The 18,313-nt window shown below is 42.0% G+C and overlaps 2 protein-coding genes across 2 annotated transcripts; both read right to left on the bottom strand.

Annotated features, from left to right (window-relative positions):
• Positions 1 to 250: 250 nt before the first annotated feature.
• On the bottom strand, positions 251 to 2,024 carry LOC121778967. The gene is made up of 3 exons (XM_042176338.1): positions 1,568 to 2,024; positions 663 to 1,490; positions 251 to 615 (listed from the first exon to the last, which is right to left on the bottom strand). The coding sequence occupies exons 1-3, from the start codon at positions 2,022 to 2,024 to the stop codon at positions 251 to 253; spliced, it is 1,650 nt and encodes a 549-aa protein (XP_042032272.1).
• Positions 2,025 to 16,857: 14,833 nt separating this feature from the next.
• Positions 16,858 to 17,658, bottom strand: LOC121778966. Its single transcript, XM_042176337.1, has one exon. It carries the CDS (start codon positions 17,656 to 17,658, stop codon positions 16,858 to 16,860), a length of 801 nt encoding a protein of 266 aa, XP_042032271.1.
• Positions 17,659 to 18,313: the final 655 nt, after the last annotated feature.

Raw genomic sequence — 18,313 nt, 5'->3', positions numbered from 1 at the left:
CAGCACACTTGGCATGGAAGTTAAACTCTGCTGCAGTGCGAATGGATAGTAGCCTTTAGAGGTACTCTATGCACAAGATAAAAAGGTATGGCGACATGAGGTCTCCTTGGCGAAGTCCTCATTTACCTTGGAAGAATCCATGAGGACTTCCAATAGCAATAGAAAAGGATGACGTTGAGACACATTCCATTATCCAGTCCACAAAGATAGGATGGAAATTGAGCCCAATCATGACCGAGCGTAGGAAATCCTAATTGATTGTGTCGTAAGCTTTTCTTAGATCGATCTTCACAGCAAACCGGGGAGTAGATCTTTTAACCATGTAGCCCTTCAAAAGTTCGTGTGCAAGGTAGACATTGTCCATAATGTTGCGCCCAGGGATGAACGCCGACTGAGCTTGGTTCACAAACTTCAGAAGCGAGGGCCCGATCCTCTTAGATATGATCTTAGTGATCACTTTATATATCACATTGCACCAAGGAATTGGCCTGTAGTCTCTCACTTTCGGATTCGATGAAGTTTTAGGGATGAGGGACACTACTGTGGTGTTGATACGCCTCAAAAGTTTCCGAGTCCTGAAGAATTCTTTAACTGCTTTGGTAACGTCGTCGCCCACTATGTCCAAGATTTCTTGTAGAAGGTTGACGTGTACCCATCTGGACCCGGCGCCTTGTCATCGCCAATGCTAAACATGGCCTCCTTAATCTCTTCATCAGTAACAATCTTGATCATGTCCCAACTCTCCTCGGTATTCAGCATGTACCCATTTTGTACGATGTCCACGTTAATTGGTTGGGCGGCCCTTTTGGTTCCAAAAAGGTTGGAGTAGTAGACCACAAACTTCCGGTTGATCTCCATCTGGTCTTTGATAACTAATCCATCCTCGCTACATAGGAAGGCAATGTAGTTCCTTGCGATGTTCCTCTTGGCCAGCCCATGGAAGAAAGAGGTGTTACGGTCACTCAAGAGGAGATGTTTGTTCTTTGCTTTCTGAGTGAAGAATTGCATTTCCCATCGGCAAAATATTTCGGCCTCCACCTTAAGAGCCTTGACTTGTGTTTGAAGTTGTTCGTTGTTCGTGTCAGTATCCAGCTGAAGTTGTAGCCTTTCCAGCATGGTTGTTGCATCGGTTGCTATTTGGGAGATAAGGCTTGTTTCTTTGAAGTTTAACTCCTTGAGATGTTTCTTCATCTCCTTTCCCCTTCCAGGTAATACAAATTGCGCCGCACCTCTGACATTGGAAAGCCATTTTTCCTTCACCAATGGATCATAACCTGCATATTTAGTCCAAAAGTTGAAGAACTTAAATGGCTTCGGAAATGATATCCGTTCACCAAAGAGAGTGGTGATTGCTGGGGAGTGGTCCGAGTGGTAGCGTGTTGGCTGGAACACTGTGGCAGCGACGTAGTTACTATTGTGCCATGCTTCATTGACAAGGACTCGGTCACTTTTGCTGAATCTTGTACCATTGGTCCAAGTTAGCTTGCAACCTGTGCATGGCACATCCTCGAGACCTAACAAGGTAAAGTATCGATTGGGTCTTTCATCTCATACTCTGTCGCCGTACGATCCCCGACCCTTTCATCTGGAGCCATTACGCAATTCAGATCTCCACTGACTAGGCCAGGTTGCTCCTCTACAATAAACTCGATCAACGACTCCCAGATTGGCAAACGCTGAGTTGGGCTATATAAACCATATACAAGCGAAAAGTTAAAGAAATTATTGGAAATTAAACACTTGATTTTAGCGTTGATGGTTTGTTCACCAATACTGATCGGCACCACATCCGCCGTATCCGGGTTCCAAAGCAACAACATTCGCCCACCAGGTATATCATGGAAGTTGTTGATTGACTTCCAATTTGGAAAGTAATTTTCCAATAAATATTTAAGGCAAGTCGCCTCCATTTTGGTCTCAAGTAGACCCATGACGTCGACTTCATTTGATCTGATTATGTCGACGACTGCAGCATGTTTGCAGGGCTGCTGCATGCCCCTCACATTCCAAGTTGCAACTATCATGAAGCACCCTTGGCGTCCTCACCTAACCTATCCTTCCAAGTGTCCAGAGGCGGTCTTGATCTTGATCTGGATGTGGAACCAGATTTGTCCCTCTTCCTGGGCTTGTCTTATCCTTTTGCTTACGGCCACAGTCTTGCTGTGCCTTAGGATCCTGTACATTCCCAACAGCTCCATGCTTAGAGGCCTCGGGTACTCCTCCCTTAATTCCAGCAGGATTAATGTTCACTTCCTTTAGTTCGGATGCCCCATATACTGCTTCTTTAGCTTCTCTACCTCGGCTTGTACTCCTTGTTCTTCTATTGACATATGGTGTCCCGTCCGCCAACGCCTTGTCCACAATAGCATCCACCTCGGCATCCCTGTTCGCACCAGCATGGTTCTGTTGTTTACCACGTCTATGTGGTCCTCCTTTTTTCGATGGCCCGGCATCCATACTTGTCCCTTCTACAAATACCGAGTCCTCCTTTGACAAATCAGTGTTGCCCTCGTCTTCGCCAAGGAGGGCAAATATATTCAGTGAAGCATATATCATACTACTCTTTTCATGGCGATTGGGAATCATGTCGTTGGCCTCGGAACCAATAGCTTGCTCGGGGCCCTTTGCTGGCACCCGTGGTGGAGGCCTAGCATTGTTTCCTCCAGTTGTCTTTTGCCAAGCATGCAAGTTGGTCCGGTTGTTGTTCGGTGGCATTTTTTTCCTGTTTGGCTGTCGGATATGGTCTTTGGATCCAGTGCACCCCGTGTCAAAATGCCCATATGTTCTACATTTAGTACAGAATTTGGGCATGAACTCATACTCTATTTTGAGCTCGAGGTGTTCTCCCGTGTGAAGCCTAATCGCAATCGTGTCCCTTGGTTTCCCGGCCGTGTTGACTATCACTTGTATTCTTGGCCCATCAATATTCTCTCTATGGAGCGTTCAGAAATCAATTGCAACTGGCACACCAATGCATGAGGCAATCTTATTGATGGCCGATTCATTCCACAATGTCGGTCTAAGGTCCACGAGTCGTAGCCAAACAGGAATGTTTATTTCTGGGTCCATGTTTGGGTTGAAGTGCGAAGACATCGGCTTGAGGACCAGTGGGATACCAAAAACTGCATGTGGACCATTTTTTCTTTCCTCTTCCATCTCGTCTTCATTTTGGAATTGGAACACCATCCATCCCTGTCTATGGAACGAAACTCTTGCTTTGTATGGCCATCTCTGGATCAGATTGAACACAACAACTTTCCCAGGGAACCTCCCTGCAAAGATTCCAAGCAAGCATATCCCCCATGTTTTGTGAATAGGCACTTGGTCGGTTTCATCGAGGGATAGAATCAGTGTGCTTGGGTTAAGTTCGGGTATATGTTTCAAGGCGAGGTCCTCCGTACTAAAGACCGGGTCCTCATCAAGTGCAACAGTTCTCCTCAACCATGGGAAGACTTCCTGGTGCGCATCCTTCGGTCCTTGGGGGCATTCACCTCAATTTCATCATCGTCGCTTTTCTCCCCTTCCCTTCGTTGGTTGCTTCTAAGGTCATGGGGTTGCGATTTTCCTAACCCTGCCTCTGCTTGGGCTGGTTCCATGTACCTCTTACCACTAGTGCCTTTGTCTGGTTCCAAGTTACCTTTGCCTCTAACTTCAGGCCCGTTGCATCGGCCCTTTTGCTTCCTCATTAAAGGCAGTCCAGTAAAAACAATTGAATAAGCCCACCAAGTAACGTCCTCTTCTAGTGCACCTTGATCCTTGGGCCCACCAAGCTTGTCCATCCCAATCCAGCTGTATTCAGGTGAGTTGACTTAGTCGTTCCCAAAGTGGCAAATGACAAAGTAACCTTCCACTTTGCAGGCGTGCAGTAGGTCAAATATGCAAGTTGTCTGCACCTCCGAGATTGATATGCTCCAGGATTTCTTTTAGAAGATGCTTTGGACTTTTTACCAGATAAGGCAAGAGACAAAGTAGCTGAAGAAACGTTTAAGGGAATCAAAAGGAGGTAATTCTCATTGATTAATTCAATATGTGCTAGGGTTACATGTTTATAGAATATACAAATGCTACATATGGTAACTAGATCATTGGTGATTCTATTCTAGTTAAGGAAAGTAATCAAATTGGAATCAATCACATTGATTGTGTGATTTCTTTCCAACACTCCCCCTCAAGTTAAGTAACGGGGTTTCCGATACTCAACTTGCTTAATACTTCCTTGAATGATCTGGAACTTACTGCCTTGGTTAGAATGTCGGCCAACTGGTCTTCCGACTTCACATATGGAAATTCAACAATCTGGGCTTCAATCTTCTCTTTGATGAAGTGTCTATCTACTTCCACATGTTTAGTTCTATCGTGCTGAACTGGATTTTCGGAGATGCTAATCGCAGCCTTGTTGTCGCAGAACAGTCTACACGGTCTTGGTACATATAGGTCAAGTTCTATCATGAGTTTCCTTAGCCACAGTATCTCAGTGAGGCCACTTTTGATTCCACGGAATTCAGCTTCTGCACTTGAGAGTGCGACCACTTTTTGCTTCTTGCTCCTCCAAGTGACCAGATTTCCTCCTACCAACGTAAAGTACCCTGCCGTGGATTTTCTGTCATTTGGGTTTACTGCCCAATCTGCATCAGTGAAGCCGTTGATTTCCAAGTGCCCATGTTTCTCGAATAACACTCCATGCTCCGTAGTACCCTTCAAGTATCGCACAATTCGGATGGCTGCCTCCCAATGATCTTCTTGTGGTGAGTGCATGAACTGGCTTACTACTCCCACAGCATATGCTATGTCAGGTCTAGTGTGAGACAGGTAAATAAGCTTCCCTACCAGCCTCTGATATCTCCCCCTGTCTGTGAGCTTTGCTCCTTCCACTATCTGTAGTCCGTGATTCTGTACCATTGGAGTGTCTGCCGGTCTACAGTCTACCATTCCTATTTCTGCTAAAAGATCGAGGATATACTTTCTCTGATTAATGAAGATCCCCCTTTTTGACCTCAGAACTTCAATCCCCAAAAAATACTTAAGAGGACCTAAATCCTTCATCTCAAATTCTTTGAACAAGTTCTTCCTCAATTCACCGATCTCCTCTTCATCGTCTCCTGTGATGATCATGTCGTCAACATATACGATGAGACACGTGATTTTCCCGTTCTTCTTCTTGATGAATAATGTGTGATCTGAGTTGCTCTGCTTGTAGTCATATTTCTTCATCACCTCGGTGAATCGACTAAACCAAGCCCTTGGAGATTGCTTGAGTCCATACAACGTCTTCTGGAGCTTGCACACTTCTCCAGGCTGGAATTCATTTCCGAATCCTGGGGGAGGAATCATGAAGATTGGTTTAGGCAGTTCACCATGTAGAAAAGCGTTCGTCACGTCGAACTGGTGGAGTGGCCAGTCTCTGTTTGCCGCGATTGAGAATAGTACCCTGACTGTGTTGATCTTTGCTACTGGGGAGAAAGTCTCGGCGTAATCAACTCCGTATGTTTGAGTGTATCCCTTTGCTACCAGTCGTGCCTTATACCTCTCGACTGAACCATCTGGTCTTCGCTTGATAGTGAACACCCATCTGCACCCTACGGCCTTGACTCCTTCTGGCAGTTTTCCTTTCACCCATGTGTTGTTTTTCATCAATGCCTTCATCTCTGTAAACATGGCCTCTCTCCAGTGCCTGTGTCTCATTGCCTCTTCGGCAGTTTGGGGAATTTCCTCTTCCTCATATAGCGCCGCTTCAAATGCACGTGCCATCTTGCTCAAATTTCCTTGAACAAAATTTGCAACTCCATATCTGCTTTTTGTACCGATCTTCTCGGGAGAGTATCGTTTTGGAGGTATGCCACGAGTACTCCGATTGGGAAGGACATACTTCCCAGTGTCACTATCAATAGTATTATCTTCTTCCTCCTCCTCTTCTTCTTCTGCGGTGTTAGTATCAACTACAGTTCTTCCTTCAGACATTGGTATAGGAGATACCTGGGATATCGGTTGAGGTTGATCTTGAGGTGGTTGAGGAGACCCTGGTGGAGAGGCGTGCTTGGCGGCAGCGACCGCTATAGTCTCTGGTGGTTCTGCAATTGAAGGACTTGGAGGTGACACAAACCAACTTAGGCAGTCCCCATGATTAGTTTCAGGATTTTGCTCCCCCTGGCTGCCAAGGTGGTGAGGGTAGAAGAACTCATTTTCCGAGAAGGTACAGTTTATAGTGGTGATAATCTTTTTGGTGCTTGGGTCAAAGCATCGGTAACCTTTCTGGTTTATCCCGTATCCTACAAAAACACATTTAGTAGCACACTGAGAAAATTTTGTTCTTTCATGCTTGGGAATATGGACATAGACTGTACATCCGAACACTTTAGGTAACATGCTATGGGATTCGGGTATTTTGGCTTGTTGGGAGAGGATATCAAGGGGTGTTCTTTTGTTGAGGATTTTTGTGGGCAATCGGTTTATGAGATAGATGGAGGTTGCCACGGCTTCTGGCCAAAGAAAGGTTGGGATCTTGGAGTCAATCATAATGGCCCGGGTTACTTCTAGGATTGTTCTATTCTTTCTCTCAGCGACCCCATTTTGTTCGGGTGTATAGGCACACGAGGTTTGGTGAATTAGACCATTTTTCTTAAAAAATTCTGACATATCACTATTGACAAATTCCCTCCCATTATCTGACCGAAGGACTTTTATAGTGGTGTGGAACTGGGTTTGAATCATTTGGAAGAAAAGGGCAAATTTATCGGCAACTTCAGATTTGTGTTTCAAAAAATAAACCCAAGTCATCCTAGTGCAGTCATCAATGAAAGTAACAAAATATCTAAATCCCTTTCCCCCAATAACGGGCGCAGGACCCCACACATCAGCATGCACAAGTTCAAACATAAATTTCACACGGGTATTGGAAGGTTTAAAAGATTGTCTGTGGCTCTTGGCCAAAACGCATGTCTCACAAGAAAAATCTTTAGGAATTTTAAAGTTTGGAAACAAAAGTTGAAAATAACCATAGGAAGGATGCCCTAATCTTCTGTGCCACAGCCAAGCCTCTTCTCTCGCAGATCCATGAGCTAGCATTGCACTGCCATGTTGAGCTACCCCATCCACGTAGTAGAGTCCTTGGTTCTCAGTGCCACGCCCAATGATCTTCCTCGTCCGAATATCCTGTAGAACACAACAATTTGGGTGCATCAGGAGAGTACAATTTAGTTCTCGTGTGACATGGCTAACTGACATCAATCTTTGAGACAGGCTTGGTACAAATAAACAGTTTGATAATCGAAGGGTTGGAGAAATTTCTATGGTTCCCGCCCCTGCTACTTTAATTAATTCCCCATTTGCAGTTCTAATATAGGTTTTGGTGACTTCACTAAAATCACTAAAATCTGTCCGTTCGGGAGTCATGGTATCTGTGGCTCCACAATCAAAAATCCACCCCCTTTTATCAATTCTATCACTATTTTGCACGTTTAATGCAGCGGAAATATTTACCAGAGGTGCAAAACGGTTTTTAGTATCGATTGGGTCAACTTTTGGGGTCAAACTGCAATTTCTACCAGGTATGGGCGGCATTTTAAAATATGAGGAGTCTGGGGTTCCTTTTTTAATAGCATGGGGTATTTTATGATATTTCGGGAAAGTTGGAGGGTTAAAATGCAAGGTGAAGGGTTTGTTAGGGTTGATCGAAATCGACCAAACCCTTTACCTCCTGTAATGGCGCCGCTGTTCCATGGTTGACCCTCCGTCGTCGCTCCAGTCCGCTCCACGAAATTCCCGATTCGGATGCCCCCTCCGCCGCCGCCACCACTACCACCGTTGATTTCTGGCTGGGGAGGGTTGTTGGTGTGATTCCCTCCTCCAATTGCCCCGTCTCTGCTCTGGTGCGATGGGTTCTGTCGCGGATTGTTCTCCGCAATTCCGACCGCGGCGAGCTTTCCCTGCGCTCGTGCCTTTTGTTTCTCGTCCCACCATTCCGGGAACCCTACTCGGAGGAAACACGTCTCCCTTGTATGCTTGTTCTTCCCGCAGTGGGAGCACCACAACTTGCTTTTGTCCGTTCTCCCTCCGGTTCCGGCGGTCTGGTATGTGTTTCTGGCTGGTGGCGGGGGTTGTTGGCTTCCCCGATGGTTTGGTCGGTCCCTCTGTGCTCCAAATCCGTAGCCTATCTCCCCCGATGATGCATCGGCGCTTCCTACGCCAGAGGAGTCTCCGGTGGGTGGAGAGGATGCCGGTGGCATGATCTTCTGTCGAGCCGCCTCCTTCTTCACCCATCCGTAGGCTTTTTCGACTGAGGGGTATGGCTGTTCTTTAAGGATTTCCCGTCGGATGTGGTCGTACTCTTGGTTCAGACCCGTGAGAAACTTGATAAGCCGCTTGTCACTCGCGTGCTGTCGGTACTGCCCGACTCCCTTGTCACAACACGTGACCGGTTGCTTCTGAGTTCGATCGATATTCACCCACAATCCGTGGAGACGACGGTAATATGTTTCAAGGTCGAGACTTCCCTGTTTCATGTACATTATTTTGTCTTCCAGGTCATAAATCAGGTATGGATCGGCTTTTCCTTCGAAAGTGATCGCAAGGTTGTCCCACAATGCCTTGGACGTTTGATGGTGAGCGAAGTCGGAGAGAATATCGTGCTCGATATTGTCTATTATCCACGAAAAGACTACGAGATCAGTCTCCTCCCATTCTCGGTATCCTTTACTGCCTGGTTCGGGGGGTGCGTCTTGGATATGCGAATATCCCCTCCTGCTTCCTATCGCGACCTTCATCAATCGCGACCACAACGGGTAGTTCTTCCCGTTTAATTTGAACGCCACTGTGACGCTCTTGCTTGTCCTCAATTTTGAGGATTCGATTGTTGGTTTTTCCTCGTCTGTGTCTGACATTTTCGATGAGATTTGGGTTTTGGTTTTAGGTAAAGGCCGAGAAGGGTATTACACGGCTATGATGAATTTTTTTCTGAGCCAAAGGATCATCCTGCTCTTGATGCCATGAAGAAACGTTTAAGGGAATCAAAAGGAGGTAATTCTCATTGATTAATTCAATATGTGCTAGGGTTACATGTTTATAGAATATACAAATGCTACATATGGTAACTAGATCATTGGTGATTCTATTCTAGTTAAGGAAAGTAATCAAATTGGAATCAATCACATTGATTGTGTGATTTCTTTCCAACAGTAGCTATCCAGTCTTGCAGGTGGGGGCTGGTCTAAAGGTTGTTGACTGCCTATCCCAAAGTGGTAAATGTCAGCTCCTCTTTCACATGTACCTTTAGGAAATTTCTGAAAGATGGTGTGCAACCAAGGATGCGTCAGGAGGAAGCTCTGCTCTTCAAAATAGTCGTTTCAGCCAAGGTTCCTCTATTTCGCCGCAGAAGACCGTCTGATTCAGGCCCTCGTCACAGATGCTGAATTTTGAGGCTTTGTACAATCGCACTCTTTTTGGACGGCCTGTCTTCACAATCAAACAGCAAGAACAACTATGCAAGAGATTTAATGCTCACTAAAACTGGAGATCGTTCAATTAGTAGAATCAATAAATGCTCCTAAATGCAAAGAGAAACTCATATAACATGTAAAGGAGTAAAAATTATTCAACTTAAAGGCATTAATGGGCGCGGTAGGTCAGCATTATTGGTGAAAGTAGTAAATACCAATCATGAGGGATAGTAGTAAATTCCAATCATGAGAGCAACAAGCTTAATCATAGTTGAAGAACTAGAGCACAATTGGCAAACAGCTATGAAACAGCAAATCTGTACCGTTCACCGTAGGTGCAATATTATGCGACCGTAGGACTGAGTTGTGAGTTCGGTTTCCACTCCAAGCTTAAAACTCGCCGGACAGATCAGGCACGAGTTATCAGAAGTGATGTTGTGCTCCGGAGAGACCAGTCGCGCTCAACCACCACAATTTTGAGCACAAACCTCGCCGGACAGACCTGACGCGATACTCAGAACTCAACGAGCTTCACTTCCTGGCCGTCGTGGAGCACTAGCAGAACTTGGCTCTCGCCGGACAGACCTGACGCGAGAACCCAGACACCCCAAACTTGACACTTCGACGGAGATGGGTCGCCGGAGTTAGGTGCAGGGGTGGAAGAGTTGCAGAACTATTAGAGCGAAGGAGTGAGGTGCTAGGAATTTCTCAAGGAAATCCCTAGTAAGAGAAATCTCAAACCCCGCTTCCTAGAGAGAAGGCATATTTTACTTACATAAAACGGCATGTATCATATATTCCACTGTTTTCCTTTCTCAATTCTTTTCTTCATTACATTTTTGAATTGCCACTTTTCTCTACTCCTTTTGGCTTTATCTTTGCTTCAACTACTGGTCATTTTTGTTTATAATAAATGTAACCTATATGCATAACTATTTATCTTCACTGAAAATATTCTCTTCACAATTAATGTTATTTTTACTATCCATTAAAAATATTACTTTCTTGTAACCTGCCTACTAAATTTTCCCAATTCTGTTCTTGGGTACTAAGTTGAAATTACCTCATTAAAGTTTTGCAATAATAAATAATTTTGATCAATATTTGTGTAAAATGAATAATCAAATAATTGATGTGGCATAATCGGCACGGCGATTCTGAGCCATCAATAACGGCATGAATATTGATTGCGATCTTCTATGGTTGCGAATTTAGATGAAATCGATAATCGAATAATGTAGACACAAATGATAGTAATATTTATATGCAAATCAGTGAAATCATAAATATTTTCAGTAATTAAACTATTACATTTATTTATTATAACAAATAGTTTTACTTAAAGAAGTACTATCATTTTTTTATGCGGATGAACACGTACAAAATTTATTTATTCTACAAGAGGAAACAAAACGAGAGATGACTACCAATTGAAAAAGCTAGAAGCGGCGATGATCTCCAACAAAATATGTCTTTTTATAGTAGTAAATAATTTGGTGGGTATTTTCACGCTAATAATTAAGTTAGACATTGAAGTATGAAGATTGTACGGGAATCAATGTTAAGAGCACCCACGTCCATGCTCTTGCGAGTACCCACATCCATGCTTTTTGGTAAGAGCATGGGTATGGGCCCGGATCCACTTTTACTCCCTGCTCTTTCACAAGAGCACAACACCCACATTCATGCTCTTCCGCAAGAGCATCCACAAGAGAATGCTCAAGGGTCCCACCATTCTATTATTCAATTTAATAAAAACATTTCCACAATATAAAAATGCATTAAAAATACTCGAAAGACTATTACAAATTACTAAAAAATTAAAAATTACATAATTAAAATCCTAAAAATTAAAAATCACATAATTAAATTCATAAAATTAAAAAAAAACACACTACTCGTGGCCGAATTTCGCCCAAATGTGTTGGATTAGGTCTTCTTGTAGCTCAATGTGGGTTTTGGTATCGTGCATTGTGTGTCTTGTTTCGATCCTATCGTGGACCGTCGTATGCACATCTCTGCGTGGGGGAGACACTGCGGTTGAGCTTCCAGCTTCATCCTCGTCACAAAAGTTAGCCGCCCCCGGTCCTTCGTCAGCTATAATCATGTTGTGCAAGATAATACATGTGTACATGATGTCGGCAATATTCTTTGTGTACCACAGCCGAACTGGGGTCTTGACAATGTTGAATCGGGCTTGAAGGACCACAAAAGCTCTTTCGACATCCTTCCGAGCAGCCTCTTGACGCTGTGCATAAAGAACTCGTTTCGTGTCTTGCGGATTGTTGAGCGTCTTCACGAAAGTCAGTCACCTTGGGTAGATACCATCGGCGAGATAGTATCCCATGTGGTATGGATTTCCGTTGACGGTGAAGTCGATCACCGGTGCTACACCATTCAAAACATCATTGAAGAGGAGTGAAGAATAGAGCACGTTCAAATCGTTGTTGGATCCGACAACACCGAAATATGCATGCCAAAGCCATAGGCGGTAGTCGGCGACCGTTTCAAGGATATGCGTTGGGCCGCCGCCTTTGTGGCTACTTAAGTGTTGCCCCCTCCAAGAATTCGGGCAATTCTTCCACCTCCAATGCATGCAGTCAATGCTGCCAAGCATACCGGGAAATCCGTGGACTGTTTCGTGAAGATGAAGCAACCGTTGACAATCTTCGGTGGTGGGTGACCGATGGAATTCCTCACTAAAAGCACAACGAACGCCAGTGCAAAAAAAAATTTAGGCATAGGATTACAGTTGACTCACCCACATATAGATACTCGTCGAAGAGGTCAGCCATTTGCCCGGTAGCAAGTTGTTGGAAGGCACAAGTACACTTCTGCAACACCGAGAGACTTTGCCGACCGGTTGCGTCTCTACGTGATTGGAAGTATTCAACACGGGCGGACAATATGTTGACAATACGCATAAAATCTGCTAGAAACCGCAGCTCGTCGGAAAAATAGTCGACAACGAGCCTTTCGTGGGCTCCCTTCCGGTCACGAGGGATGTAGCAGCGATTTGATCTCGTTGGTCGAGGAGGAGGGGCAGGAGCGGCAGCGGCGACATGGGCTTCATAGGCGGTACAATATTGTTGATAGTATTCTTGTTCTTCGCGCTCCGCTTCCGCAACGATATCGTTCATATCCATTTTTTAATTTAGAGAGTGTTTGAGTGAGAGAGGAAGATGTAGGTGAGTTGTATGAAAAAATATGAGTGGGAGATAATTTGATGTGAAAAATGGATGATGAATGTGTGTATTTTTAGATGATTTTGATAAGTATGAATGATGTAACTAATCTAATTCAGGACTTTGAAGCAATGAAGATTGCTGGTTCGACTGCCTGCAATATGATTGGGGTAATTCCCGAGGAGGAGGTGGATGAGGAGGAAACAGTGGCATCACTGAAGACAGCTTTGGCGAAGGACAAGTTCAATGTACTAGAGCTTGTAGAGGCTGTGCAGAGCATGTTCAAAGTTACGGCACAACTTACAGAGCTTGCTGAGGAAGGGATACCGTTTGACATCCATCCTTCGTTTGTATCAAAGAATGTAAGTTGAAGAATAACTCGAAACCGATGTAATTTTTGATGGTGAACCAAGTTGCATGTACTAAATATTTGAACACTGTTGTGTACAAGACTTATGTAATCTGTAATGGTGCAGTGACAATGTGGAACCCAGGGCTAGCTTATTTGGCACAATGTGTAACCTTTTATTTCCATGACCCAAATATTTGTTTAATATGACCCAAACGCATGTCTGATGGTTTATGATTAATGTTAGAATATTCTCCAGTCGTATGACCTAGGGCCTGATTATTATGACCCAAATTAACCATATGTATCATGACTCAAAAATTTGTTTAGTATGGCCCAAAAGTCGTTATTGAAGTTTTTGGTTACTGTCTGTGTATGGTTTGTTGGTATGACCCAGTACCAGCTTGTTATGACCCGATATAACCATATGTTTTCATGACTTAAATATACGATTAGTATGACCCAAAAAACATATTTTATGTTTGTTGTAATTGTTAGTGTATTCTTCAATCGTACTAATAGTTGGAACCCATGACCAGCTTATCTTATATATTTCATATAATTGCTCTTTTATTTTGATGTTTGATACTATTATCCAAAGTATTCAGTTCGTCAAACATAGATAATTGCAGGGTGATCTCGCAAGAAGAATCGGTGTGAAACAAGGAAAAAGAACTAACACAAATGAATAACAAAATTGTGTTGTTACACCACAGGCTGGAGTAAACAAGGTAATTCTTGTGTAATAATTCTTTACGTTTATTGATTACTGCTATAAATAGGGTTCTATAATGATATTATCATACGATATGTAGCAATTGTTTTTAGAGATTTATGACATACGTAAACATTCATTAATATTACCATTATTTTAGTCTGTTTCAGAGATTAGTAGCTTCACGGCTATAGGAAGGGTTCAAAGCTCGGACACTAAAAAATCTGTTATAAGTGTTGGTACTGGAGCAGCACGTTTGTGTGCATCAAAGGTAAATATTAATGTTAAAATGTCATTCGAAAACTATACGTGCTGCAATGTTTGTTGAGGTTGTATATAGCACTTAACATATATGATTGTTCTAGAGTGAGTACCAGGATCGCAACCCAATAATTGGTACATCATTTAACGGTGGTAGCAGTGCATCACATCAGACGGGTTTAGAAAAGGTACATTCAGCGTTGACATATATTCTTGTATGCACGCATTATGAACCAAATATCAAGCAGAACGACTTCAGCAAAAGATTATTACACTGATTAATGTGCATTGTATTATAAATAGGAAGGATCTATCAATGTGGAAGAGATTGTAAAATCAGTCATGGTTGACTACATGGAAGGCGGTGGAGATGATGCTGCTGATGAATTTTATTCGGAAGCTTCGGGAACGAAATCAATAACAATTTTGGATAATAAGCTTAGAAGCAATGATGAAACTAATATATGTGTCTATCCTTAATTACATTATTAAAGAAATACTTTAGTTTTGTATGACGTCTTATGTACCTTTCTGATAAAATTAATATGTAGGATAAGGAACTCGATGTGGAAGCCATTGTAAAGTCTGCAGTGGAAGCGTACATGGAATGTGATGAGGTTGATGAGGATTTTGTCACACCTTCGCTAATACGTCAGAACCAAAACTGGGCAAAGATTTAGTCGTCTATACAAACGAACAAGTAAGATTTGTTGTAATTATCTATTTAGTTGAATGTAGTAGGGCGTGCACTGCCTAAACTGAACACAAAGTATATTTATACATCATATACAACTGATCTATACCGTCTACTTGTAGCTACATGACAACCATCAAAAATTGAAGATGAACGTTCGCCCTAAGGCAGACATGAGATGTTCTAATGCATTGCGTTCACCATTTCTTGAGAGAGCAGTTACAATGTCATGCAAGCTTACTCCAGATGAACGAGTTATGTATTACTGGTTGATGACCACTTACCACGGAAATGAGTAAGTGTTATGATATCAACCTAATAACAAATTAATAATTGTTTGAATGCCAGAGAACATATTATATACAATGAGCGAGTTGTTGAAGTCATGCTTTTGGAATTCTGTTCGTTACTGCCGCATCATGAGGTTTCTAGTGGAATAATTAGCGTCTTTTGCTCTGTACTTAACCATATGGAAGCTTTGAAATCGGTCACTTCTCCCAAAAGGTTGTTTTTCACAACCTACCCTGCAGTGAGTTAACCTAACACATGATTTTTTTACATAAATTTGTGAACTAACTCTTCTGATATAAACATGTGTAGCTTTACACGGTTGTGGAGTCTAATGGAAAAGTTGATGATGCGGACATACTAGATGAATTTGCCTCAAACATTGACAAAGAAGTCAGCGAAATACCACACTTCAAATGGGGGGACATAGATATGGTATGTTGTTGTTGCATCCATGATATAATTGCAATTTAATTTGAGAAAGGTCTCTACTCATATTTTCAAAACTATCTAACATATTACAAAATATAGGTTTTCTTTGCATTATGCGTTTCAAAAAGGTACTACACTGTGTGCTTTTGCTTCCAATGAAAAGTAGTGGTGATTATAGATGCTTGTAAAGATGGAGAAGACCATGACTTGCGATTCACCTACGGCTGTATTCCAGAGACATTGGTATGGATGACACATTAGTCCTCATAGTACTACTTAATTGTTGTTGATACTAACACATTGCATGTTTTACAGAGGACGTTCTTTTGTAAATATTTAGCAATGATTGGTTGTCACAATCAATGTAAATCAGTGATTAACGTACCTATTCAGAGGTTGAAGATGAGTTGGAGAACGACAGACAATGTTGATGACAGCGGCGTTTATTTGCTTAGACACCTTGAAGTCTACATGGGTGAAAGAGAGGGTCAATGGAATTGTGGACTATCGACTAAAAATAAAGGTGTGCTTCAGTATTTACTAGCTAAATACAACCGTGTGTTGATGTTGGCAGGAAATAATCACAGCGCGTTACTGAATAAAGAGGCGGCATCTAAACATTGTGCAAACGAGAACAAGAAAAAAAAAGATCAACGTAGAAAACATGATAACAAACTATGAATCTCGCCAAATGGTTATGTCGTCACTTAAATTAGTGGATCATTTTGTTCATTTCTTTAAAGATAGTATTTCTCTTGTTTTTGAATCATGTTTTATTCGGAGGCTGGATATCATTGGTACTACATACTGTTTCATCTATAAGCTGAGAAAAAATTCCATTAAAATGAACTTTGAATGCTTTCCTTTTGTTTCTTGTATATATATTGAATGTGTGATATAGAATTGTTAGGTTAATCTGTGTCATAATGTACCAACAGATGAGGCATGGCGTAAAACTACTGAATACCAGAATGCCTCATACAATTTGATATATATGTTTGCATGAAAAAAACTGATTAGTAGTACGAACGAAGAATATTCTCGTTCTTTGAACATATTAAAAAAACAAAAATGCGATTCTACTCACGTTTTTAACATATTAATAAAGCTAGTGCGATTGAAGCATGCAAACACAATTAATTAAAAACAGTAGTTATGCTTTTGGGTCATACTAAACGATTTTATATGTCATAACAGTATGTGGGTACATTGGGTCATATTTATGCAACAATAGAGTCATGACATAAAACTAGTGTTTTATATGCCAAAAACTTAATCTATTGTCTTGGGTCATACTAGATGAATATATGGGTCATGAAAAGGTAATGGTAAACTGAGTCATAATAATATAAAGTTCCAGACAAGACATAAAACTATTGGCAAACAGAATGCGTAATACAATTATGAATGAACTCAGTAATTTCTGACAACGTAACATTGCAAATAAAATGGTCTACAAAAAAACTTAAACTGATGTTACTTAAAAAACGGAATACATTGTATCAAACATTAGAATTTCTTCTGGACCGCAACTTTTCTTTCTCTTTGAATTTGTCGCAGTTCCTTGAATCGTGGTGACCCCACTCCTGACATTTCTTAAATTGACGCAAAGGCTTGCTCTTAAGCTTCAAAGCCTTCTCCACTCTTGAGGGGAGTCTACTACCACTACCCTTCGTGCTGACGACTTTAGGAGGTTGTACATCTACTTCCTGGGGTGCCTCAGCCCCATAAAATTCCTCCATTATTTTCTTCTTCTGGGCTGTAGACATTACTACGCCGTCGGCAAAAATATGTTGTCTTGCTTCACGAACTATAGATGTTAGCTCATGAATTTGATCAATATCGACAGATACAGCCTGGTATAGACCCAACATCTCTCCCAACAAAATTGCTTGTGCCTTCTTTTTCTCATCAACATAAACATGTGTTGATACATCTTGGCATTGGACGGCATGAACAACCTTAAGCAGAGGAGATTTCAACCATCGACCTCCAATCAGATTCTCAGGAATCAAGCGCATCTTTTTGTTCTTCAACACAAGGAAGATGTGGCAGCATACAAGACCAGTCCTAGAAAACATCTTACAACCACATTGACACACATAATCCTCCACAGAGAATGTGACAGTCCATGTGTTTGAAAAATGATCTAAAACCTTGTAAACCTCTAGACTTGAATCATTTGATATAGATACAAGGCTGCAGTGGTTATAAGCCTCCAGTATCTGTTCTTGAATTTCCTTGAATTCACTATCTGTGAATATTGTAGATGCATGCTTCTCAAGAGACCACTCTGTTTTCATCTTTGTGGTAGTATTATAATCCATATAATCCAGCTTTGCGGAGTAGTTTCGTTGGGAATCAACAGCATTGTTGAAATTCATTAGCCCTGGACTGAGTATACCTCTTGAAAAAATTGTTCTGAGATTCCGAAACAGAAGTCGTCTTTATCAAAGAACTGTTAGGGAAGTCCCTAAAGTATGTAGGAACCCAAAACTTTCTTGATTCGAACATAGAAACGAACCATTCAGCGCCTTCAAGTTCATATGTCTCCATCACAGTCTTCCACTTGTCTTCAAACTCTGTGGGTTCAATCAACTCAGACCAAACGCATGAATTCAAATCCTTTTTAAAATTAGGATTACCCAGAAGTGACTTAGGAACCTTTTCAGCTATTTTTGTCATGATGTGCCACATACACCATCTGTGACGTGTATTCACAAGAACTTTTTCAACAGCAACTTTCATGCCCAAGTCTTGATCAGTAATTATCAACTTGGGAGCTATGCCCATGCACTTGACAAACAGCTTGAATAGCCAAGAGAAAGAGTCTGCGCTCTCACTACAAAGCAAACCAGCTCCAAAGGACATTGGGCGCCCATTGTTGTCCTTCCCAGTGAACGGAGCAAAAATCATTGAGTACCTTCAAAGAAACATAAAAAAGTATTACAACATTTA

The sequence above is a fragment of the Salvia splendens genome, chromosome 19 (assembly GCF_004379255.2).
Source record: "Salvia splendens isolate huo1 chromosome 19, SspV2, whole genome shotgun sequence".
Taxonomy (NCBI): domain Eukaryota; kingdom Viridiplantae; phylum Streptophyta; class Magnoliopsida; order Lamiales; family Lamiaceae; genus Salvia; species Salvia splendens.
Note: the sequence above shows the minus strand (reverse complement) of the source record. Positions and strands in the feature narration are given on the sequence as shown.

Excerpts from the sequence above, each read along its gene's own strand:
- LOC121778966 (XM_042176337.1), bottom strand. The coding sequence starts at position 17,658 with ATGAAAACAGAGTGGTCTCTTGAGAAGCATGCATCTACAATATTCACA.
- LOC121778967 (XM_042176338.1), bottom strand. The coding sequence starts at position 2,024 with ATGATAGTTGCAACTTGGAATGTGAGGGGCATGCAGCAGCCCTGCAAA. Across the intron at positions 1,491-1,567 it reads AGATGAAAGGGTCGGGGATC|GTTGCAAGCTAACTTGGACC; the intron begins GTACGGCGACAG and ends TGCCATGCACAG. Across the intron at positions 616-662 it reads TGGCGATGACAAGGCGCCGG|TGGGCGACGACGTTACCAAA; the intron begins GTCCAGATGGGT and ends TCTTGGACATAG.